This window comes from Ornithorhynchus anatinus, chromosome 2, assembly GCF_004115215.2.
Source record: "Ornithorhynchus anatinus isolate Pmale09 chromosome 2, mOrnAna1.pri.v4, whole genome shotgun sequence".
Taxonomy (NCBI): domain Eukaryota; kingdom Metazoa; phylum Chordata; class Mammalia; order Monotremata; family Ornithorhynchidae; genus Ornithorhynchus; species Ornithorhynchus anatinus.
Genome location: NC_041729.1, coordinates 32,822,814 through 32,847,005, shown reverse-complemented (window position 1 = coordinate 32,847,005; position 24,192 = coordinate 32,822,814). Strand labels below are relative to the sequence as shown.

The 24,192-nt window shown below is 45.6% G+C and overlaps 2 protein-coding genes across 3 annotated transcripts in view; one reads left to right on the top strand and one right to left on the bottom strand.

Annotated features, from left to right (window-relative positions):
* Window positions 1-12,558, top strand: part of DNASE1 (deoxyribonuclease 1) — a 29,904-nt gene extending 17,346 nt beyond the window's left edge. Inside the window, exons 2-9 of the mRNA XM_039911282.1 lie at window positions 4,521-4,662; window positions 5,609-5,697; window positions 6,071-6,154; window positions 7,149-7,264; window positions 7,494-7,606; window positions 8,756-8,910; window positions 11,357-11,453; window positions 12,067-12,558. Coding sequence (XP_039767216.1) covers window positions 4,521-4,662; window positions 5,609-5,697; window positions 6,071-6,154; window positions 7,149-7,264; window positions 7,494-7,606; window positions 8,756-8,910; window positions 11,357-11,453; window positions 12,067-12,114 — 844 coding nt within the window. The 3' untranslated portion in view covers window positions 12,115-12,558. The remainder of the gene's footprint in view (window positions 1-4,520; window positions 4,663-5,608; window positions 5,698-6,070; window positions 6,155-7,148; window positions 7,265-7,493; window positions 7,607-8,755; window positions 8,911-11,356; window positions 11,454-12,066) is intronic.
* Window positions 12,559-17,421: 4,863 nt separating this feature from the next.
* ZDHHC4 (zinc finger DHHC-type palmitoyltransferase 4) overlaps window positions 17,422-24,192 on the bottom strand; it is a 47,292-nt gene continuing 40,521 nt past the window's right edge. For both annotated transcript variants that reach the window (XM_007656212.2, XM_007656208.3), the window contains exons 4-7: window positions 22,655-22,833; window positions 20,615-20,740; window positions 19,766-20,010; window positions 17,422-17,997 (exon numbers count right to left, since the gene is read on the bottom strand). In XM_007656212.2, the coding sequence (XP_007654402.1) occupies window positions 17,710-17,997; window positions 19,766-20,010; window positions 20,615-20,740; window positions 22,655-22,833 (838 nt within the window). In that variant the 3' untranslated portion in view covers window positions 17,422-17,709. The remainder of the gene's footprint in view (window positions 17,998-19,765; window positions 20,011-20,614; window positions 20,741-22,654; window positions 22,834-24,192) is intronic.

The window sequence follows — 24,192 nt, the reverse complement described above, 5'->3', positions numbered from 1 at the left end:
TCAGGCTCTTGTTGAGACAGGTAAGTGGATGGACGGGTGACATTTGGGGGTGCCTGTGCTTATGAGGGGGTGTCTGTTTCCCCTGGAGATGTCTGCCCTAGGGGAGAAGGTGTCTCAGGACAGGGATTCGATTCAGGGAGGGGAGGGTTACTATAGGTCTTATTCTGAGGACTGTAGACTGTGAGATTCTTCAGGGCAGAGAAGGTATCTACCAACTCTATACTCTCCCAAGCGATTAGTACAGTGCACTACACACAGTAAGTGCTCAACAAATACCATTGATGGAGGGAAACTGATATTTGTGAATGAGTGGGTGGGTACTCTCTCTAGGGGTCATCACCTTAAAAAGGTCCATTGGCATCAGTGATGGGTGGGCAAAGCAGGGGACCGACAGGAAGGTGTGTCCTGAGGTAACTTTGTAAGGACACAAGTTCTAACCTTGGCTCCACCATTTGTGTTATGTGTGTGAACTTGGGCAAGTTTCCATGTCTAGTTTCCTCAACTGTAAAATGGGAATTCAATACTTGTTCCCTCTCCTACTTAGACTTCTACCTCCATGTGGGACAGGGACTGGGACTGAACTGATTAACTTATATCTACCCCAGAACAGTGCTTGACACACAGAAAACACTTAACAAATATAAAAAGGCAGGTCTCCTAAGGATACCTGTCCCTTAGATTGTGAATTCCTTGTGGGTCAGAGTCTGTATCCCACCTGACTAGCTTGTACCTACCCTAGCTCTTAATATAGTGTTTGATATAAGTAAGCACTCTACAGATACCACAATTATTATTATGCAAAGGAAGAAATTATTATTTCTTTCCCTCCACCTATTTGGTTTCAAAAAGATCTCAGATTTTTTCCCTTTCCTTTTCTCCTCCTTCATGTCCTCTCCCAAAACCAGCCCACAATCTTTCCCTCCTCAAGAACAGCCTTGACCGGACTTATTTCTTTGGAACTACACGGGGCTGCTTTCATTCCCTTGCATGGTATCGGTTCTTTCAAATGGGACAGATGGACACTGAAGAGTAGGTGGTGCCATGGTAGAGGCTGCGTGTACGTGTTTGGGCGTGGGGATGGTGGCCCTGTGGGAAGACTGAATGCTGAGCTTAATCAGGGAGGGGAGGTGTCTGGATGCTATTGGTCACCCGCTAATCTTAGTTGTCCCTCAGTTTGCCATTTGTGTGAACTCACCAATGCCCCCTGACCCTTCCTCTGCCATGACTTGCTTTTGGCCACCTGGACTGGAGTCCCAGGAGTGAGTGACAAGTAAGTTGTGGAACCCCAGTTTTTCCCCAAGCTTCGGTTGATTCTTGCCTAGGAGAATGGCTGTCTGGGGGGAGGGAAGGGGGAGGGATGAGCAGCTGAACAGGTGGTTGTGAGGGCTAGGGAGGCAGGCCAGTCAGAGCCCTCAGCAGATGCCACTCCTCCATATGGGCAGAGCGGAGCATTGCCAAGGACTCAGGGAGACTCCCTGCTAGGGTGGCCATGGTTCTCTCTCCTGCCACCATGTGATTCTTGCTCGGTAATGATCAACCGGTGAGAGTGACAGCTAAATGAGTGCAGAACACCACACTCAGGGCTTGGGAGAGTACAGTAGAAGTAAACCCACAGTCTCTTTCCTCAAAGGGCTTATAATCTAATTCCGGCGGCTGACTTTCAGGGGTTATTATGCTCCCCAGGAGTTGTAGGAGATGCCAACTGGTATCGTGGGAACCCTGCTGCTTGCTTGCTTCCTCCTCCTCCCACTGCCTGCCTCTCCTCTTTTATTTCCCTCTTCCTCCTCCCCCTTCCTTCTCTCTTTTTCTTCCTCCTCTCCTTCCTTTTCCCCTCTTTTTTCTCCTCCCCTTTTCTCTTCTTCCTCCTGACCTTCCTTTTCTTCTCTTCTTCCTCTTCTCTTTCTTTTCTCCTCTTTTCTGCCTCCCTCTCCTCTTCTCCTCCTCTCTTTTCTGCCCCTCTTCCTTTTCTTCTCCTCTTTTTCCTGCTTCTCCTCCTTTCTCTTCTGCCTCCTCCTCCTCGTCTCACTCCCCTTTCTCTTCTCCACTCCTTCTTCTTTCTCTTATCAAAAAAATCAATTCATCAAGGTGCCTGGGAGAGAACAATACAGTTAGGAGACAGGATTTTGGCCCTTGAAGAGCTTACAGTCTAGCAGGGAGACAGAAACTGAACTAAAGTACGGAGAGAAGAAAGAAAGTAGATAGGAAGTGAGTGAGTGAATAATAGGGAATGTACAAAAGTCCTACAGGGCTGGTGTGACTACATATGTGGTTGGGGCAAAGTGCTGGAGTGGGAGTTGGGGAAATTGGAAATTAATCAGGGACGGTATCCTGGTGGAGATGAAATTTCAGCAGGGCTTTGAAAGTGAGGAGAGCTGTGATCTGTCAGACATGAATGGGGAGGGAGTTCCAAGCAGGAGGAAAGACATGAGCACAGAGTTGGAGAGGAGAGACCAGAGCATCCATATTTTCCAAGTGCCTCTGTGTGCAGGCTAAGGACAACGGCAATGCCCTATCTCAGGTGAGGCAATTCCTCTTTTTAATATGTGGTTGGCAGAATTTTACCTGCAGAGGTGCAATCTCCTGTACCTGACATCCAGGTCAATTGGTTCAGAGCCAGAAAGGATTAGAGGCCTGGGAGATGCAGCCAAGACTGATAAGGCTGTATCCAAAGGTTCATTCCTCAAGAGATGCCAAGGATCAGAACACGGCATGCCCTGGGCTGACATGGGGACAAAGAAATCAATCCTATTTGATTTTATCAACCCCACCCTGATGAATCTAAGAAAAGGGACAACTCAAGGAGGTCTTGAGCCTAGAGGGAGGGAGGGCCATAGAAAATTACTCCAGAACCCTGATTGGAGAGTGTGAGTGAGTTTAGAGATTTTATTGGTTGAAAAAGATATCCCTCATCCTTTCAGATGGATCTCAGTCAGAGATAGTTAGAGCTAAGCGGGTTGGGTAGTAAAGATGAAACCTGGAATCTGCAAGGGAAGCTGTGTGGCCTAGGGGAAAGGGTCGGGTCCTGGGTGTCAAAGGGCCTGGGTTCTAATCCCAGCTCTGCCACCCTTCTGCTGTTTGACCTTGGACAAGTCACTTCACTTTTCCGTCTCTCAGATTCCTCAGCTGTAAAATGGGGATTCCTGTTCTCCCTCCTACTTAGACTGTGAGCTCCAGGTGGGACAGGGACTTTGTCCAACGTGATTAGCCTGAAGCGACCCCAACCCTTAGAACAGTGCTTGACACACGGTAAGTGCTTATCAAATAAAATACAAACAAAAAAAAAACTGCAGTCAGTTCTCTGCCGGCAGTAGGCTTATAATCCCAATGAACCCCAAGTGAGGAAAAATTTGCATTGCAGTATTCGCCCTGAGTCTAATGCTACTCATGGGTAAAAAACTGTTTCTTTCAGTAAAATTGTTGTACTGTACTCTTCCAAGTGTTTAATATAGTGCCCTGCACACAGTAAGCACTCAATAAATATGACTGACTGATACATCCATAATTTATGTGTTTATATTAATACCGGTCTCCCCTTCTAGACTGTGAGCTTCTTGTAGGCAGGGAAAGTGTCTACCAACTCTGTTATATTGTACTCCCCCAAGTGCTTAATACAGCACCCTGCACACAGTAAGCACTCAATCAATATGATTGATCAATTGATTGATTCTAATACTGCACGTCACCATATCTGGGCAGACTGGTATTGTTGGGAAAACATTTCCTAGCTCTGCTGTCATGTTGTGTCTGGAAGCCTTTAGATTGTAAGCCCATTGTGGGCATGGATCATCTCTATTGCTGATTTGTACTTTCCATTCGCTTAGTACAGTGCTCTGCACACGGTAAGTGCTCAATAAATACGTTTGAATAAATAAATGAATGAAGACACCCATTTTGACTGAACTGACTGTGCTCTCCAGGGGTTTCTAACTGGCTCTTGTGGTTCAGGGTTATCAGGAAAGGAGTTTGGCTTGGTTCAGACCCAGAGCCCCGAAGACTGAAGAGTCCTCTAAACTATAAGCTCGCTGTGGGTAGGGAATGTGTCTGTTTATTGCTATAATGAACTTTCCAAAATAATAATAATGGCAATGATAAGAATGACAATAACAATAATGTTATTTGTTAAGCGCTTACTACGTGCCAGGCACTGTATTAAGTTTTGGGGTGGAAACAAGCAATCAGTTTGGACACAGTATCTGTCCCACAGGGGGCTCACAATCTCAACCCCCATTTTACAGATGAGGTAACTGAGGCATAAAGAAGTGAATTGACTTGCTTGAATTCACACAGCAGACAAATGGCAGAGCTGGGATTAGAAACCATGAATTTCTGACCCCCAGTTCTGTGCCCTTTCCGCTACACCAGGCTGCTTAATAGAGTTCTGCATATAGTAAGCACTCAGTAAATAGATTGACTATGGCTGACTGATTGAGGTTGGTGTCGAACCAACTGAGCCAATGGTGTTCCTGACTCCTCACTCTAGAAGTAGCTAACGTCCCCTCGGGTTTGCATCCCTGCTACAGAAGGATGAAGCTGACCGTGTTTCTCCTGTCACTGGCTGGCCTGCTGCAGGCGGCCACGTTCCTGAAAATAGCTTCTTTCAACATCAGAACATTTGGAGAGAAAAAAATAACGAACGTCACCATCGCCGACGTTATTGTCAAAGTAAGTCTTGGACACCAAGGCCTCTGAGCCACAGCAACTGGGATCAACTAGGACTCGGGGAAAGCAGTTGGGAACATTTGTTCTCCAAGGATGGGAGGGAGAATTGAAATATGAATAGAGAAATGGCTGAAGGACCAATTGTTAATCATCTTCTCCCCCATCAGAGTGCAAGTTCCTTGAGAGCAGGGATTATGTCTTTTAACTTTTTTGGACTCTTTGCAAGTGCTTAGCACAGGGCTGTGCATAGAGCAAGTGCCTAATAAATACCATTGACCGTTTGATTGATTGATTGAAAGAGGGAGGGAGTGATGGTCATGTTATGGCATGCACCTCTAAATTCATTCATTCAATCGTATTTTTGGAGCGCTAAATTTTGGGTTACCTGGGCATACAGAAATCATCAGCTACGTAAGCACTTGAAGTACAAAATGAACCCTCTTTCGCATCTCTCCCTTTATTTGTGATGGTATTTATTTAGTGTTTACTATGTGCCAAACACTGTATTAAGCACAGGGGTAGACGCCATATAATCAGGCTGGACACAATCCCTGTCCCATTTGGGACTCATGATCTAAGTAGGATGGAGTAGGATTTAATCCCCATTTTACAGATGAGGAAACTAAGGTAAAAGAAGTGAAGCGACTTGCTCATGGCCACAGAGCAAGCACGTGGCAGACCCGGGATTACAACCCAGGTCCTGAAGTACTCCCCTGCACTTCCCTGCTCCCACTTCACCTCCCGGCTTCACTGTTATTGGACGCCTTCTGGGTCCCGAGCCATCAGCAAGGTCCTGAAAAGGGTGGGTGAAAATGAGCGGAGAGAAGACGGGCAGGTTTTCTGCATCCATCTCTTCGTCGGCCCTCTCTGGTTCAGAGGAGATTGGGGTACAGACCACCTACCACCTTTTGAGGGGAACTGTCTTCCTCCTCCATTTTACCTCCCACAGATCCTGAATCGCTATGACATCGCCCTCATCCAAGAGGTCAGAGACAGTCGCCTGACTGCCGTGGGGAAACTAATGGATAAACTCAACAGGTAATTAGCTGACATAACTGCAGTTGAAGGAGGGAAGTAGTCATCCCAGCAAGGCAGGGGAGGGATCGAGTGCAAGAGAAGGCTCCCTGGTGAGCCTTTGGGCTCCCTTAGGGCTCCATGGGGAGTCACATGGTTCCCACATTTGGGAGGTGGACGTTTGGCCAAGACACGAATCTCCAGGATCAGAACCAGCAATTATTCCTAGATATAGTGACTCCGGAAGGTCTAGGTACACATCACCTGGAGATGAGCTATGAAGGGGTTGGGGGATGCGGACTGAAGGGGAGAAGAGAAGTCTGTGGGAGGGGGGATTTGGCTACTTTCCATCCTCTCTGGCCCATTCGGTGCCCGTTTTCCTTTCTTTCCCACCCAGGGACTCCCCGGACACATACCGATTCGTTGTCAGTGAGCCACTGGGCCGCGGCTCCTACAAGGAACAATACCTCTTTGTGTTCAGGTAAACCCAGTACAGATTGCACCCAGAGAACTGCAATAATCAATGATGTCTGCAAGTCTAAATGGGGCTGTGGGGAACTTTCTCTGGGAGGCCTCTAGAAACCTCAGTGGTGACCGGCAGGAGCTTATCCTGGAGCCCTTAAATGGGAATCTGCCCAGAGACAAGGGAATGGACTTCTTGAGGTTCCCAACAGAGCTCTGATTCTCTGATCCTCCCTCCCACCCCCATCAGATCGGGGAATAGGTGAGCAATCCCCGAAGGTCATAGGCCCTGCTCCTTGGGGAACCATATAATGGGGATCTCTTCTCACCTACCTCACCTCCTGCCTTTCACCCGCATCTTGCTTCTGGCCCGGAACGCCCTCCCTCCTCCTTATAATGATAATAATAATAATTATGGTATTTGTTAAGCGCTATGTGCCAACCACTGTTCTAAGCGCTGGGGTAGTTACAAGGTAATCAGATACTCCCACATGGGGCTCACAGTCTTAATCCCCATTTTCCAGATGAGGTAACTGAGGCACAGAGAAGTTAAGTGACTTGCCCCAGGTCACACAGCAGACAAGTGGCAGAGCTGGGATTAGAACCCACGTCCTCTGATTCCCAAGCCTGTGCTCTTTCCACTAAGCCATGCTGCGACCGACAATTACTCTAACCTTTTCAAAGTCTTTAAGCCCTCCTTTCCATTTCCACCACTCCCTTCTGCGTTGTCTTGACTTGCTTCTTTTATTCATCCCCTCTCCCAGCCCACAGCCCTTATGTCCATATCTGTCATTTATTTATTTACTTATATTAATGACTGTCTCTCCCTCTAGACTGTTAGCTCACTGAGGGCAGGGTATGTGTCTGTTAATTATTCCATTGTACTCTCCCTAGCTCTTAGTACAGTGCTTTGCACACGGTAAGTGCTCAATAAATACGATTGAATGAATGAATGATGGGAAGGAGCGCACCAGATGAGTCCTTTTATCGTATGCACTTTCCCCCGAGGGCAGGCCCGAGAAGGTGTCCTTGCTGGACAGCTACCAGTATGACGACAGCCGTGAGTCCTTTGGAAATGACACCTTCAGTCGAGAGCCTATGGTGGTCATGTTCTCCTCCCCATCCACAGGTACGCAGTGGCCGGGAGGAACTTACCATCCCCCGTGTCTGGCCATGCGGCTCCTCCTCTGACCTCTGACAGGTGGCAGGGCAGGTGGGAAGGTGGCAGAGGGGAATGATGTCAGGGCCCTCCTCGGCTCTCTGCCCACCGCGAGGTTTCTGTCCGCCATCCTGCTCTCCGGCCGGGGCCCCGGGGTGGGAAGCGGCGGCACTAATGGCGACCGTCGCCTCTCTCCTAGAGGTGAAAGAGTTTGTCATCGTGCCCCTGCATGCCGCCCCCGCCGAGGCCGTTAAGGAGATCGATGCCCTCTATGACGTCTACCTGGATATCATCAGCAAGTGGAACATGGACGTGAGCCGGGGGGGTCTCCACTCTCTGGGGGCAACTATCCCACTGATCATAATAATCATAATAATACCTGTGGTATTTGCTAAGCGCTTACTCTGTGCACTAAGAGCTGGGGTGGATACAAGCAAATTGGGTTCATTCGTTCGATCGTATTTATCGAGCACTTACTGTGTGCAGAGCACTGTACTAAGTGCTTGGAAAGTACAATTCAGCAACAAATAGAGACAATCCCTACCTCACAACGGGAGTTGGACACAGTCCCTGTCCCACATGGGGCTCACAGTGTTAATCCCCATTTTATAGATGGGGTAACTGAGGCACAGAGAAGTCAAGTGATTTGCCTAAGGTTACGCAGCAGACAAGTGGCAGAACCGGGGTTAGAACCCAGGTCCTTCTGACTCCTAGGCCCATGCTCTAAATTACGGATACGTTCATCAGTTCTTTGGCGCTGAGGGATGGGTGATCAAAGGGAGCAAATCCAAGTGCACGGGTGACACAGAAGGGAATGGGAGAAAAGGAAAGGAGGGTTTATTCAGGGAAGGCCTCTTGGCGGTGATGTGCCCTCAATAACACTTTGGAGGTGGGGAGAGTCATTGTTGGATGTGGAGAAGGGAGGGTGTTCCAGGACAGAGGCAAGACTTAGTCGAGAGGTCAGCGTCCAAAGCGTTAAACGAATAACGCTATTAAAAACAAAACAAACCAAAACTCATGTTCCCGGCCCACAGTGAGTTTACAATAGAGGACCTGGCAGGTTGAGTGGCAGGGGGAAGTGAGATCCCCATTTAACCTATTCCCATCCCAGCTCCGGGCTGCTCCCTCTTGCGCATCGCAAGCTATGGTGCGGGGCCGTGACTGCGCTTGGTGTGGCTGAGATTGAGCCCATATCTCCACACGGCTCCAATACATTCATTCGTTCAATCATATTTATTGAGCGCTTACTGAGTGCAGAGCACTGTACTAAGTGCTTGGGAGAGGACAATACGATAATAGACACATTCCCTGCCCACAGTGACCTTTATAGTCTTAGATGGGGAGAGTACTACAGGAGTGACCAGCAAGGAATGATTCTTTTGCTTGGGAACTCAGGTTTAGAGTTGTAGAGGGCTGGGTTTTTCTTTGTTGCTGAGCTAAGATCATCACTGTGCTCTACAGAACATCCTGTTCATGGGAGATTTCAATGCAGGCTGTAGCTACGTCTCGGCCTCTAGCTGGTCTGCCATCCGCCTTCGCACCAACCCGAAATTTCAGTGGCTCATCTCCGATGACGTGGACACTACTGTGACCTCAACGTACTGCCCCTATGACAGGTGAGTGCTTAAGCTTCCATTCGCTCTTGATGCTGTTGTTGCTTTATGCTGCTGAGTCGTGTCCCGCCCTTAGCAACACCATGGACACATCTCTCCCAGAACGCCCCACCTCCATCCGCAGTCGTTCCGGTAGTGGATCCATACAGTTTTCGTGGTAAAAATACGGAAGTGGTTTACCATTGCCTCCTTCGGCATAGTAAACCTGAGTCTCTGCCCTCGACTCTCTCCGAGGCCGCTGCTGCCGGGCATGGGTGAGTTTTGACTTGTAGCAGATGGCCTTCCACTGGCTAGCCACTGCCCAAGCTAGGAATGGAAGGGATATGCCTCTTTTTGACTCTCCTTCCTATAGAGGAGACTGGTAGAGGACTGGAAATTCTCCAGGTGTGACCCCGAGGGGTGGCTCTTGATGCTGGAGGATATTTCACATTCTGATTCTAGGTGCAGAGTTCATCCTGGGCAATTGAATTAGAGAAGCAGCCTGGCGTATTGGAAAGAGCACGGGCTTGGAAGGCAGGAAACGTAGGTTCTAAGCCCGGCACCACCGGTTGTCTACTGTGTGACCTTGGGCAAGCCACTTAAATTCTCTGGGCCTCAGTTACCTCATCTGTAAATGGGGATTAAATACCTGTGTGAGCCCCAGGTGGGACAACCTGATTACCTTGCATCTACCTCAGTGCTTAGAACAGTGCTTGGCACATAGTAAGCACTTAAAAAATGCCATTATTATTTATTTTAATCCCGGCTCCACAGCTTGTCTACTGTGTGACCTTGGGCAAGTCACTTCACTTCTGTGTCTCTGTTTCCTTAACTGTAAATTGGGGATTAAATACCTGTTCTCCCTCCTACTTCGACTGGGATCCCCTGAGGGACAGGGACTGTGTCTGACCTGATTAACCCGTATCTACCCTAATGCTTGGAACAGTCCTTGATATATAGTAAGTGCTTAACAGATACCATAAAAAAGACAGTAATTTGAAAACAGGCAAAAATGAGTGAACTTTCACCACAAGGTGAAAATACTTCACTTCAGGAGAAGGCCTTCTGCTGCTGCTTACTTTAATAAGGGTCTTCCTAGACCCCACCCTATCCCAACCTATTAGTAATAATAATATTGGTATTTGTTAAGCGCTTACTATGTGCAGAGCACTGTTCTAAGCTCTGGGGTAGCTACAGGGTAATCAGGTAGTCCCACGAGAGGCTCACAGTTAATCCCCATTTTACAGATGAGGTAACTGAGGCACAGAGAAGTTAAGTGACTTGCTCACAGTCACACAGCTGACAAGTGGCAGAGCCCGGATTCGAACCCATGACCTCCGACTCCCAAGCCGGGGCTCTTTCCACTGAGCCACCCTGCTTCTATTCTCTGCAGGGAATCCTTGGAACAGTCCTGAAAACCTTTCACTAGAAACCCAAAGAACCATTATTAGAGAAAAATAATTATTCCTTTCTAGTCAGAAATCTTCTCCGCTTCATAAATTTGGAGGCCATTATTGGATCACCTTTAAATCTTCTCTTCCCAGATCCTTCAGCCTTTCCTCATATTCTAGTAGTAATATTAATGAAAGCATTTAAGTGCCTACTGTACGCAGAACACTATACTAAGCACTGGCAAAGAAGTCCTAGGTGGGAATTGAGACACGGTCTCTGTCCCTCGGTGGGCTGACAATCTCAGAAAAATAAGTGGGGATAAAGAAGGCTGCAGGACAGACTCATCAGGAATGATGAAACAATAAAACAGTGAAAAAGTACACAAAGAAAACCTAGTAGGGAACTGAGGCTAGAAAAAAACCTCAGGCTCTTCCTGGCTCAGAATCCCAGGCACATCCATAGCCGCAGCGACCCATTCCTTGTGGACAGAGAATGCCGTGTCCCTGGGTTCTAATCCTAACTCTGCCACCTGTCTGCTGTATACCTTGGGCAAGTCACTTAACTTCTCTGGGTCTCAGTTTCCTCATCTGTAAAATGGAAAGACCCTCGGGGGGACAGGGACTTTGTCCAACTTAATTAGCTTGTATCTACCCCAGCACTTAGTACGGTGCCTGGAACATAATAAGCACTTTACAAATACCATAAAAACAACCCCAAACCAAAACAACCACTCTGTTGTAGCATACTTTCCCAATTGCTTAGTACAGTACTCTGCCCACATAATAAATAAATACCGATAAATGCCATTGATTGATTAATCCAGGCTATTAATCGTCTTCGTGACTCCCTTGCAGCTCCCTCTAAAGTTACGAAGCCCAGAATTGTACTCCTACTAAGGGGATGATCAGTGTAGCCTCAAAATTTCTGAAGGCTTCTAGTGTCACGCTTGCTTTTTAATTGATTGCTATTCTGAAAGGCCTTTGCCGTCTTGAAGCTTGGTGAAGAGGGGACTCACTGGTAGGTCTGCCCATGATTTATTCTGAAATTCAAGGTAGAGTTTGACTCTGGTTCACCACAGGATTGTGGCCTCTGGGAAGAAACTGAGGAGTAGCATTGGGCCTGGATCTGCCTTCCCATTTCATTTCGAGAAAGCATACAAACTGAAACAAGAGATGGTAAGTTTTTAGTTTGTTTTTCCCCCACTGGGTTTTGCTCCTTTCACTCCAACTAGAGCATCTTGTGGGGCTACATCCAGAATCGGAGCTGAGTTTTATGGCCCGATACCCACAAAATAATGTGCATCCTAAGAGCAGTAAGCAGCATGGTCTAGTGGCTAGAGCACAGGCCAGGAGTCAGAAGGTCCTGGGTTCTAATCCTGACTTCGCCACTTGTCTGCTGTTTGGCCTTGGGCAAGTCACTTCACTTCTCTGGGCCTTACTTACCTCATCTGTATAATGGGGATTAAGACTGTGAGCCCCACGAGGGACAGGGACTGTGTCCAACCTGATTTGCTTGTGTCCACCCCAGGGCTTAGTACAGTATCTGGTACATAGTAAGCATTTAACAAATACCTTAATTTTTATTTCTTCCTAGACTGTGAGCCTCATGTGGGACAGGGACTGTGTCTGATGCACGCATCTTGTATCTCCCTCATTTCTTAGTACAGCGATTGGTATAGAGTAAGTGGTTAACAAATACCAGTTATTATCTCCAGACCTGCGTTATAGGAAGTCTCAATCGAGCTGGATGCTTCTTTGTAACCTCTCTGTTTTTGTCTTCTCTGTCCAGGCTTTGGCTGTCAGTGACCATTACCCTGTAGAAGTGACTATTGAATGAATGAATGACCCTGGAGAGTGTCTGAACCTCAGGGAATGCTCAGCCCCAACGCGTTTCCTTGCTTTTAGGCTCCCCCTTCTCCCCTTCCCTTTCTTTCCAACGTCCCTGGGTGGAACAACTAGCAGAATGGGCACCTCTCTGCTGGTTCCTTGCAGCCTTTTACACAGTTGTGTCTCCCTAAGGCTGCTTTTTAGTTTATTCTAAAGGCATGGGGATTCCCCACACAATGACTTCCCGTAGGGTGCAGGTTTTAGGGTGTAGGTGTTGCGATGTGCAGGTAACTAAACTTCAAAGGGTCAAGTCCGAAGGAAGACGTCACCATGGTCTCCAGTGTCACCGTGGTCTCCGACAGGCTATGGTTTTCCTTTTTAAGCAGCAACGGTAGCCCAACCTGGCTGCTGGAATATTTCCCTCTCTGGCACAAATAAACCTAAGAGGACTGGGTATACTGCTTTGTGGAGGCAGTTATAACTTGGGAGGTTTGGCCTTGTCATGGGAAAGCTCTCTGCACGACTCGTTTGGCTCTGGCAAGAAGGAAACGAGAAGCAGCTTGGCGTAGTGGCCAGAGCACCGGCCTGGGAGTCAGAAGGCCATGGGTTCTAATCGCGCCTCCGCCACCTGTCTGCTGTGTGATCGTGGGCAAGTCACTTCACTTCTCTAGGCCTCAGTTACCACAACTGGAAAAGGGGGATTAAGACTGTGAGCCCCACCTGGGACAACCTGACTACCCTGTATTTCTATCCCAGCACTTAGAACAGTGCTTGGCACATAGTAAGCACTTATAATAATTGTGGTATTTGCTAAGTATTATTATTACTGTTGTGGTATGATGGTGGCAACAACAGGGAGCCAGTCAGTCAATTGTATGTCTCAAGTGCTTACTGTGTGCAGAGTACTGTACTGAGCGCTTTGGAGAATACACTGTAACAATAAACAGACACATTCCCTGCCCACAATGAGATTACATTGGAATGGGAGCTTCCAGTCTGGAGGGAGGAGAGGAGGAAAGGCTCCCTGGCAAGAAGAGTGACCCCTGGTTCAAAAATGGAATCGATTTAATTTGTTTAGGATGGAAAAACTAGAATTTGCATTCTTCAAACTTTCTAGAAATTCCAGACCTATCTAGAACCCAACAACAATGTAATACTTCAAACTGAGGTTTTTGCAAGACACCAAGAATGGCCTAAGGTTAGGGAAGCTAACTAACCCAATTTAGTGGCACTATATTTAAGAATTTTTGAACTGGAATATGACCTTCATGTCACTTCAAGTCTGGAATACATTTGGTCAAGTGGGTTTGCAGACAGTGGACAGGATAGGATAGTAAAACTGTCTGAAAGGACAATGGTAAAGACAGCAGGATGGAGAAGATCCACCTTACTTTCGGAGAAGAAAATCGGACTATCAACAAATTTAGAAATGAAACCCGTGAGGGAGAGAAAACAAGACTTCACAAGAATGTTTTCAACAGTGCTGGAGTCTGGGTGGAGATAATAATTTAATAATTAATAATGATAATTATGGTATTTGTTAAGCACTTACTATGTGCCAGGCACTGTACTAAGCGCTAGGGTGGATACAAGATTAATTAGGATGGACTCAGTCCCTGTACCACATGGGCCTCAGAGTCTTAATCCCCATTTTACAGATGAGGTAACTGAGGCCCGGAGAAGTTAAGTGACTTGCCCAAAGCCACACAGCAGACAAGTGGCAGAGCTGGGCTTAGAACCCATGACCTTCTGGCTCCCAGGCTCAGATGATGGCAATATCAAGGGTGAAGAAAACTGACTGACAATCAACACTATTTATTGAGCACCTACCATGCAGGGCACTGTATTAAGTACAATAGAGGGAGAAGACATCCCTGCAAGATAATTAAGAGGGTTATCTAATGTGAGAAGGCTATACATAAGGTTAACTGAAACCATTTAAATGATCAGTTAATGTAAAAATACCAAGTATTAATACAGTATTTATTAACGGGAAGATATTAGTTTATCTTGAAGAGGGAAAATTTCAGATCAACACAAGAAACACTGTGAGAGCCAGCTAAACTAACAGAACGAATTATGAGAAGTTCACTTGTATATTATTAAGTCATTCAGGGGGAGGGACTGTCCAATCTGCATATCTTGTATCTACCCTAGCGCTTAGTACGGTGGTTGGCACATAGTAAGCGTTTAACAAATAACTTGATTATTATTATTCAAATAAACCAATTTATTTGTTATGTTGGGAAAGCGGTGTGACGTAGTGACTGAGTGCCGGTCTAGGAGCCGGAAGACCCGGGTTTGAGTCCTAGTTCTGCTGCTAACCTGCCATGTGACCATGGGCAAGTCACTTAACTCCTCTGTACCTCAGTTCCCTCATCTGCAAAATGGGAACAATACTACCAGACTTTCCTACCTACCTCACACTGTTGTTGTGAAGGCTAAAATAAGCTGATTTAAGTGAGGGCGCTTTGCGAATAAAAGTGCTATAAAAAACCAAAGTACCCTCTAGATTATAAACTTGTTGTGGAGAGGGAGTATGTCTATCAATTCTGTGGTATTGTACTCTCTGAATATAGTAAGCACTCAATAATACCACTGATTATGTAAGACAGTGATTGAAGGTTGTAAATGAAAATACACAAGTTAGCTTTTTAAAAGCCCCTTGAGACCAAAACAGGATCAAACAATTATTCTCCACTTAGGCAAAACAGAGAGAAGTATGGAGAATTACACAATTTGTCCTTGGTCACACAACTAGGGACAGAAACAGGGCTAGAACACAAATTCATTCATTCGTTCCATTGTATTTATTGAGCACTTACTGTGTGCTGAGCACTGTACTAAGTGCTTGGGAAGTACAATACAACCATAAAGAGTGACATTCCCTGGCCACAATGAGCTTACAGTTTTTGGCCCCTAGGCCAGTGTTCTTTCCATTGGATTAGGCTGCCATCCTACAGGCCAAAGATTATCGTTTTAACAGTTTGCTTAACTAGTCACTGGTAAGCCATGTTCCGAAGGAGAAAAATTTCACTGGACCAAAGCAACCTATATCTACCAACACAGTGACAAGAAAAAAAGAGACCAGAAGGTATTCTGCAAGTCTATGTGAATTAAAATAGGCTGTATTTCCTTTGTATCTCTAAGGTGCTCAAACAGTTTTTTAAGCCATCTTTCTCATTCTTCTTCAGAGTCAGAAGAGTTGTTTCTACTTTATAGGTTAAAAATAGAATGAAGAGCTTCGTTCAAGATACCAAACTGAATCAGAACTCAAAGTGAGAACAGAAGTCCAGTCTCTCAGCTCCTTATCCCACTGTTATGCAATCAGTTCATTAGGCATTTATATATTTCATTTAAAAAAATTCACCCTCCACCTAAGCCAGCTCTGACAAAGGCTATTAGACGTCCTACTTCTTTAGCGTTGGTCCGTGATTCTTCGACTCTATTTGGGACAACTGAGGGGGTTCAGTTGCCCACGTGGTTCAATCGACCCTTGGAGATGGCACCATTTTGGGGGTGGGCAGCTACAACGGTGGGGCAGAGCCCAGGATGGGTCCGATATTTTCAGCTGACCAGCCTGGACTCAGAACTGTGGAACCTGGGCCTGGCCCCAATGCAAACCAAGCCTGAAGAGGACCTCTCAAGTTCACTTCTGAGGCCCGGGGCTGTGCGAGCAGGGTACTTTTAGGCATAATCTCTGAGGACTGCCCGGGTGGTTCCAGCCCGCTGGGGCAAATGGCCGGGGATGCCACACAGGGAGGACTTGATGCCACTGCGCATTCCCGCACCCGACAGGTGAAATCAGGACAGCGGAATCGGGACTGGTGGCATAGAGTAAGCGGGGGATCGCTCAGTCCCCAGCTGGGATCTGGGATTCGGGATTCTTTGGAGATGGGTTTAAGGGCGGTGGTTTGGCTCACGAGACCAAGATCGAAGCTCAAGTTGAGACGCCATTCAGGTCCCTCAATACCGGCCGGCTTTCTGTACCAGCAGCCATCCAATCACGGTTCCACCTCCGCACTGTCGCCTCCCCCCATCCAGGGGGCCCAGGCTATGTGGATTCAGTGCAGTGTGGCCTAGTGGAAAGATTATGGGCCTGGGAGGAAGAGGACATGGGATCTAATCCTGGCTCCGCCACATGTTTGCTCAGTGACCTCAGTCAAGTCACTTCACTTCTCTGGGCCTCAGTTACCTCATCTGTAAAATGGGGATAAGAGTGGAGCAGCATGGCTGTGGGAGCAGCATGGCTTAGTGGAAAGAGCACTGACTTGGGAGTCACAGGTCATGGGTTCTAATCCCAGCTTCGCCACTTATCAGCTCTCTTTGGAAAGGCACTTAACTTCTCTACACCTCAGTTACCTCATCTGTAGAATGGAGATTAAGACTGTGAACCCCACGTGGGGCAATCTGATTACCTTGTATTTACCCCAGTGTTTAGAACAGTAAGCGCTTAACAAATACCATCATCATCATCATCATCATGTGGGACCGGGACTGTGTCCAACCTGGTTAACTTGTATTTACCCCATCACTTAGAAGAGTGCTTGGAACACAGTAAGCACTTAACAAGTACCATAATTAATATTATCATTGTTACTATTATATGAACAGTTCATTCACCCTTGTGTTGTACATTGATCTCAGTGCTGCACCTGCTTCTGACCAGTGGAGATCTGATAGGGGAATGAATGGGAAGGATGGGACTGGGCCTCCCTGCCTCAGTTTACCACAAACTGGGAAATGAAACAAGGTGAGAAAACTACAAGTGTGAAAAGGGAACCTGTGGATACTGAAAAAGTCTCTAGCCAGCTGAGGGTGGCAACCTATCTTCCTTTTCCTATCTTCCTTTTACAGTGGAAAATCTGGTCATTTTAAACATTCCACACATCTGGTAAATGCATTGTGACCAAACAACGACATGGAGCCGGAACCTGTATTTTAAATATCCTTATGGACCCTGATGAAGGGATTTGATTTGTCTGCACAGAGTGATAAATAAATCCTACCTACTATTATATCCATGTTTGTCTCATTTCTTGGAAAGTACAAAAGGTTTCAGGACAGGCTGAAAACTGGATGTTGCCTTTCTTTTCCATGGAAACGTCTTATGCCAGGGCAAGGGGTTCTGTTTCCACAATGATCGTTCTCTTATAATCTCCCTGAAATGTGGATGTCTCTATCCTCCCAAACTGAATCTATAAATGTAGACAATAAGGCAGTTAAGAACAGACTCTAGAAACTCTGTTTCCCCAAGCCTGACTTGATTATTTCAAAACACAATTACCCGATAAATCAATGGCTGGGAATACAGATATTCTCCAAAAAGGAATCTATTTCTGATAGAGGTTTACAAGTTCTTGTCTTCCAAGGGATTTTAGCTAGTGAGGTGGTCAATGGCCATTTCAAGATCCAGCCAATTTAAAAAATACCACAAAATGAAAAATCAGCAAAATGGACTTCTTCTATAGCCAATGACAAATATTTGTTGAAAACCCAAGAAGGAAGGAAAGGTTAGGGAAAACATACCAAATGGAATTACCTCTAGAAAAATTGTTAAAAAAAATACTTATATTTTAAATGTACAATTCATGAAGCCACCGTCTCAAAATTTCTTCTTCACTTCATATTCCACAGTGGGTTTAAAGATTTCTTGTAAATTGCTCCAGAAGTCCTTGGAATAAATATTCCTAGACACATGGGGCTTCTCCAGCCGGGGTTCTGAAGTCTGGCACGGATGACCCTTGGTTCTGCTTGATTTATACCACTCATTGGTGGTTTGGTTGGTGACTGCCAAGTATAAGGAGAAACAGAAATATCCCCCAAGCAAGAGGCAAAGTACAATTACAAAACCAAGCATGAAGACAATCCTTGGGAAAGTCAGGAACAGGTGCTGCAGAAAAAAAGAAAATTGCAGTGTGATTATTCTAGGTGAACTAGGAAATATTATTCATACTATTAGTCAGTCAGTCCATTGTACTTATTCAGTTGAGTCTCGTCTTTGCACCTTGTCACTGCCTTAGGGGAAGTCACTTAACTTTAATGTGTCTCAGATTCCCTATCTGTGAATGCAAGCAAATAAAACACAACCATTTTTAACTTAAAGTGGTGACCGATGGAGAAGCAGAGGTTCTTTGGACTCACTAGCTGCCCTATGCAAGATGCACCCAATAGTGCTCTGGGTCTTTTGGGGGCAGGAGAATTGCCACACTTCTTAGGTGAGATGGTCTCCAGCAGAAACTTGTGGGGTGTCTTCCTGTATTATTCCCTCTAGGGTAAGTCATTCAGGGCCAAAAGATGCCAAGCCCCATGACGTCTTGGGCTAGTTCAGATGCTCTGGGCCCTGGCAGGGGGTCTGTATAGCTTCAGGGGGCTAGGCCAAACCGAAGGCCTCCTCGTGAGTGGGAATAGGGAAAGTTGACCAAGCCTAGTTCCCAGTTTGGGGAACCTTAAAAGGGGTAGGAGATATTTCTTGGATGGTTTCTAGAGGCTGAGTCCCAGCAATTCTGAGAATGTGTGTGTACGTGTGACTATGGTACACAGAGGTCATGAGCTGTAACTAGTTGAAAATCAACAAAGGCACAGGAATAGAAGCCACAGAGCATGCCAAGATGAAATCTTCCATGAAAATTTAACCACGCCTCAGGCCTGAATGGAGAACATACCCCTCTAGACTGAGCTCGTTGTGGGAAGGAATGTGTCTGTTTGTTGTTATACTGTACTCTCCCAAATGCTTAATAAGGTGGTTTGCACACTGAAAGTGCTCAGTAAATACAACTGTAATGAAATGAATAATGTCAGGAGAAGCCATCTCCATGGAGCTGGGCCCCAGCTGTGTGAGCCCAATCCAACAGCTGGTCTCTGTTCACCCAGAAATAGTTCTGATGATTAAGGCTTTCACTTTCCACAGGGAAATTTCATCCATTTGGAAGGAAACCACCTCTGTCCAATTGGAGGCGGTCTCTGATTTGACTGATTCTGTTTTCTGGGCTATAGGAGATCGTCTTCAATAGAGGCATCAATCACCCTCTTTTTAAAAAATGGCACTGACCGGACAGAGAGGGTGTTTGTTCCCGTGAAAAATGCCTGTTTCACCGGGGGAGGATGGTTGGTTTGGAGCTTTCTACCTGGTTAAAGGCAGCTATAGCTTTGACAGGAGTCAGCTGACCCCAGGGTGGCATTGTGTTGACATCTGAATTTGCTGAAGTATTGACCTGAATGTTTGACACTGTTGATAAGTATGGATAGGTTTTTTGTTGTTGGTGCTGTTGTTTTGTTTTTCCCTGATAATTTATCACTCAATAAAAGGGCATGTCTGAGGTCAAGGTGAAGTGTTAATCTGGTTAGCCTATAAAGATGGGCGATTTTGTGCATAATAGAAATAAATCTAATGTAAGACAGGCAGATAGATGTACCTCAAATATAAGACAGGGAGTGATCGAAATAAACCAATTCAAGATGTAAGGGGAGTATTAAAGCACTTCTCGTTATTAGAACTGAGTATAGAAATACACGAGCGATTCACAAAAATTCAGAGTACAACCTTCTAGAGAAACAAAACAAAACTTGGCTAAATTTACTTGGATGCTTTTAAAGCAAAAAATAAAAGGCTCCTTTAAGAGTAGTGAAGCCCCAGGTAAGTAAGAAATCCACACATTTACCTGAATTAGAAAAACAACATCAACTGCCTTCTCCTGTCCCTCATCATCAATGTAACTTCCCAGAGTCATGTTTGATAAGAACACCAAATGGACTAGAAATGCCGTTGTTATAATTGCAATATCTGCAGCCATGGCAGTCAGCGTGAAGAGGTAGAGCAGGAAGTATTTTGCATTGAAGGCTCCGATGCAATTGTTCACCCACACACAGTGGTGATCAAAACGATGCACACATCTGTCACAAATGCCTAGTTAAAAATAGGAGGAAAGGGCAACATATTATTTTGCCTTGAATTGCTCTCCTGGCCTCGTTGTACTTGCTCTAAATGTATTCATGTTAAAAAAAGATGAAGTTGGGTTGAGCATTAGGCAGGGTGTGAAAATGTTGTGCTATGGCTTTCAGTGATGTAAGTCCTATTTGCTTTCTACCAAAAGAATCTGTTTTGTCACAAGATAATAGTAATAATAATAATAATATGTATTAAGTGCTTATTACGAGCCAAAAACTGTACTAAATGCTGAGGTAGATACAAAACACACTCGTTGGATAGGCAAGTAAGGACAAGAACCCCTAGAATGTAAAGAGAAAAGCACTCCAGAAGAGGATATCAAAAAATGATTTTAAGTGAATAAATGTGCTTTATATCCCAAACCATTCACTTAGTGGGTAAAAAAACGCAATGATTAAAATGAAATATATTTTAGGATAGAAGCTGTCCTCTCAAACAAGGGATCACACACCAGCAATTCTTCATAAAAATTGGCCTAGTGCACCTGATAAAAGATTTCTAACCCATCCGCAAAGCTTGACGTTGGAATTTCCTGGATTGGGCAATAAGCAAAGGTTCTTACTGCAGTGTTTGGACCTAGCTGGTTTCTCCAAGTTGCAAGTTGGGCACCTTGAGTTTTTCTGAAACATCACTTCGTCATATTCATATGCACCAAGAAACACTGCCTGATTTGATTTTGTGATTGTACCTGTAAAGGAAGCAAAAGGAAATAAGTGATTTTCTCAATCTTAAAGCAACAAATTTGATTTTGTAATTGCACCTGTAAATGAAGCAAAAGGAAATAACTGATTTTCTCAATCTTAAAGCAACAAACAGGCATGAGGGTAACCGTGAGGGTTAAGCAAGAAGTTTTAAGGGCCAATATCTTAAAGAATCAACATTCCCAAGTGAAAGATAAATGGTTTCAAAGAATGATAAAGTATAAAACATAGCACCCTGGTTATAAAGCAAATATAGTAAGTTACCTCCTAGATCATTGGAGTTCATTCATTCATTCAATTGTATTTATTGAGCACTTACTGTGTGCAGAGCATTGTTCTAAACACTTGGGAGAGTACAATACAACAATTAACAGACACATTCCCTGCCCACAGTGAGCTTACAGTCTAGAGGTGGGGAGAAAGACATTAGTATAAATAAATTATAGATATGTACATAAATGCTGTAGGGCTGGGAGGGGGGAAGAAAAAATGGAGCAAGTCAGGGCAACACAGAAGAGAATGGGAGAAGAGGAAAGTGGGGGGCTTAGGGGAGGCCTTTCGGAGATGTGCCTTCAATAAGGCTTTGAAGCGGGTCCGGTGGGGGTAACTGTCTGTCAGATTTGAGGAGGGAGGGCGCTCCAGGCTAGAAGCAGGATGTGGACGAGGGGTCGGCGGTGAGCTAGGTGAGATCAAGACACAGTAAGAAGGTTAACACTAGAGGAGCGAAGCGTGCGGGCTGGTTGTAAGGAGAGTAGTGAGGTGAGTAACTGGTTTATAGGCCTTGGGCAAGTGGCTTAACTTCTCTGGTCCCCAATTTCCTCATCTGTAAAAATGAGGATTCCAAACCTGCTCACACTTCTACTTCAACTGGGAGCCCCATGTAGGACAAGAACTGTTTCTGAACTATTTTGTATCTACTCCAGCGCTTAGTACAGTGGTTGGCACATAATCAACATTTCAACCCCACCATTATTATTATATCCATTCCTTCACAACTCTTTGGGCACTGGTCAATAGGACTAGTGGTGTCCTCGAGTTGAAATTCTGACACCCAGCTTAGTTTCAGGCTGGCCCAAGCCCAATCATTCTCTTTAGTGTGGTACTGTTGTCTGGCCCACTCTTCAAAATCTTTAGAGAGGTACAGTTTGACTCTATTGCTCTCTCCCTATCACACATCCAAGAATAGGGATGTGGGTTAGGACTAGAAGCAGGAGGCGACTTGAGTCTCCATAAAATACTGCAACTGCAGTCTCTTCTTGTTCCTGGCTGCTCCACTTTCCCATCTTGCTGATCTGGAGGCCTGCAGAAGTCCCAGCAGGGTAGTCGGGGGAGAATGCTGATCAGTTCATTAATGCCTGAACCTCCCACAAATCTTCACAAAAGACTTCCATCTTATATTGTTATACTGTACTCTCCCAAACGCCTACTACAGTGATCTGCACAAGGTAGGGTTCAATAAATTCGACTGACTGATTTTACCTGCTGTATTGTCGACGGTCCTCCCGTCCTGTCCCGTCCCTCGTGTATCTGGGTGCTTTATATCCGTACACGCACTTTTCCATATAAATACAGTAGTCCCTCTGGATTGGTTAGAGCAACACTCACGAAGAGGATGCAAGTTTGAATACCATCTATTCCTAAAGGTGGATGCCCTCAAATCACTAGAAAGTTTAGCGGACAATTCCTGGTCGCCCACAGGAAGAGGGGCAAGGGGGAAGGCTGTGGGTGGCACCAAATAGGTAGGGCAACTGAATAGGGGAAATCGACATAAAAAAATGTGTGCATGCCAAGGGACAATATATCCACATACACTGGACATGCTGGTGATGTCAGGGTCAGGTCTGTGTTGTACGTTCTCTTCTGCAGCCGAGGTACACCGCTCCAAATACATTTCAACTTACCAGGGTTGGTAATGCAACTCAGGATGAAAAAAATCAGGTTCACGATGAACAACAGATATGGGAGGAGAAGATAATTCAACGAGAACTCCAACTCTCTGCAATAGCCAAATATTTCCCAGGTGTACTCGCAGTAAACGGCCACTTGCAAAGCTAGATGCAGGGTGAAGAAAGCGTAGTTCCTATAAGAAAATGAGGCAGAGCTTTTTTCTTTCAGCTAACTGCAAACCGAGAATTCTTTGGAGACATTTCAATGCCTGAGTATTTTTGAAGGAAAGGAAACAAAGATCTAAACTGCTGTTTTGGGATTAAAGGTCTTTGGGTTTAATTCTTTTAGCCAAGTTCTTTTCCCTTTAGAAACCCAGTTTGAACCAAAATAGGAAACATCACACAACTATCATTCTTCCCATTTTTGGAAGGGTCGGGGGGTAACGGCCACCTCTGGTCTGGCCCAGCAGTCCAGTGCTGATGGGCTAAGTAGCAGCGGGGGAGAAGGAGGAGGAGGAAGAACCAGGGGAGTAGGAAGGTGAGATGGTGACGCACACCTAGTTTACACAGAGCACTCAACTAGGTAATGGCAGAGTGAAAATACGCTAGTCAACCATCAGATGAGCCTCAGGCCTGGAGAAGATTTCAGGACTGGGAACCTCATGAACTGCAGTAAAAATAACAGACACATTAGAAGTATTCTCTTACCTTTCTCTCCCTTCTTCCCCTTTCCTTTTTTCTGCTCTTTTCCTCCTCCTCCTTTTTCTCTTTTCTCCCCCACCCCTTTTTCCTTTCTTACCCCTAGGAAGCAGTGTGGCCTAGTGGAAAGAGTACAGGCCTGAGGGTTAGAGAACCTGGACTCTAATCCTGGCTGTGTCACCTTTATATGATGTAAAGGGCCAGACCAGAGGCGGCCGCTACCCCTCTGACCCTTCCAAAAATGGGAGGAATGATAGCTGTTTGATGTATTTTGGTTCAAACTGGGTTTCTAAAGGGAAAAGAACTTGGCTAAAAGAATTAAACCCAAACTGGCAAGTCACTTAACTTCTCTTTACCTCAATTTTCTTCTCTGTAAAATCGGGATTCAATACCTGTTCTTCCTACGGCCCCCCCCCCCCCACCATTAGAGCCCCACATGGGAGAGGGACTGAGTCTAATCTGCTTACATTTAACTTAATCCAGAGTTTAGTTCAGTGTTTAGCAGATAGGAAGCACTTAAATACCAAAATGATATTTAATGTCTTTCCCTAAGTTTATTCAGGCTCAAAATGAAAAGTCACTCAGTGATCAATCAGAATTGCTCCAGCTTCGGCATCCTAAGAATGTCCAGTGATTCTCTGTGATTTGTGAGATTTTCATCCCCGAGAGGCATGAGAATACCACGAATATCACTGACAGGAAGCTTACCCAGGGGTTTGCTGCTGGTCTGTCTGCATTGCATTCAGCAGCTGATTGGGGAAGAAAGCTAATGGCTTCAACTTCCTCTCTAAACAATAATGCATTCTGTCTGAGGTAGTGGTTCACACAGACTTCACAAACACCACCCACCCCAC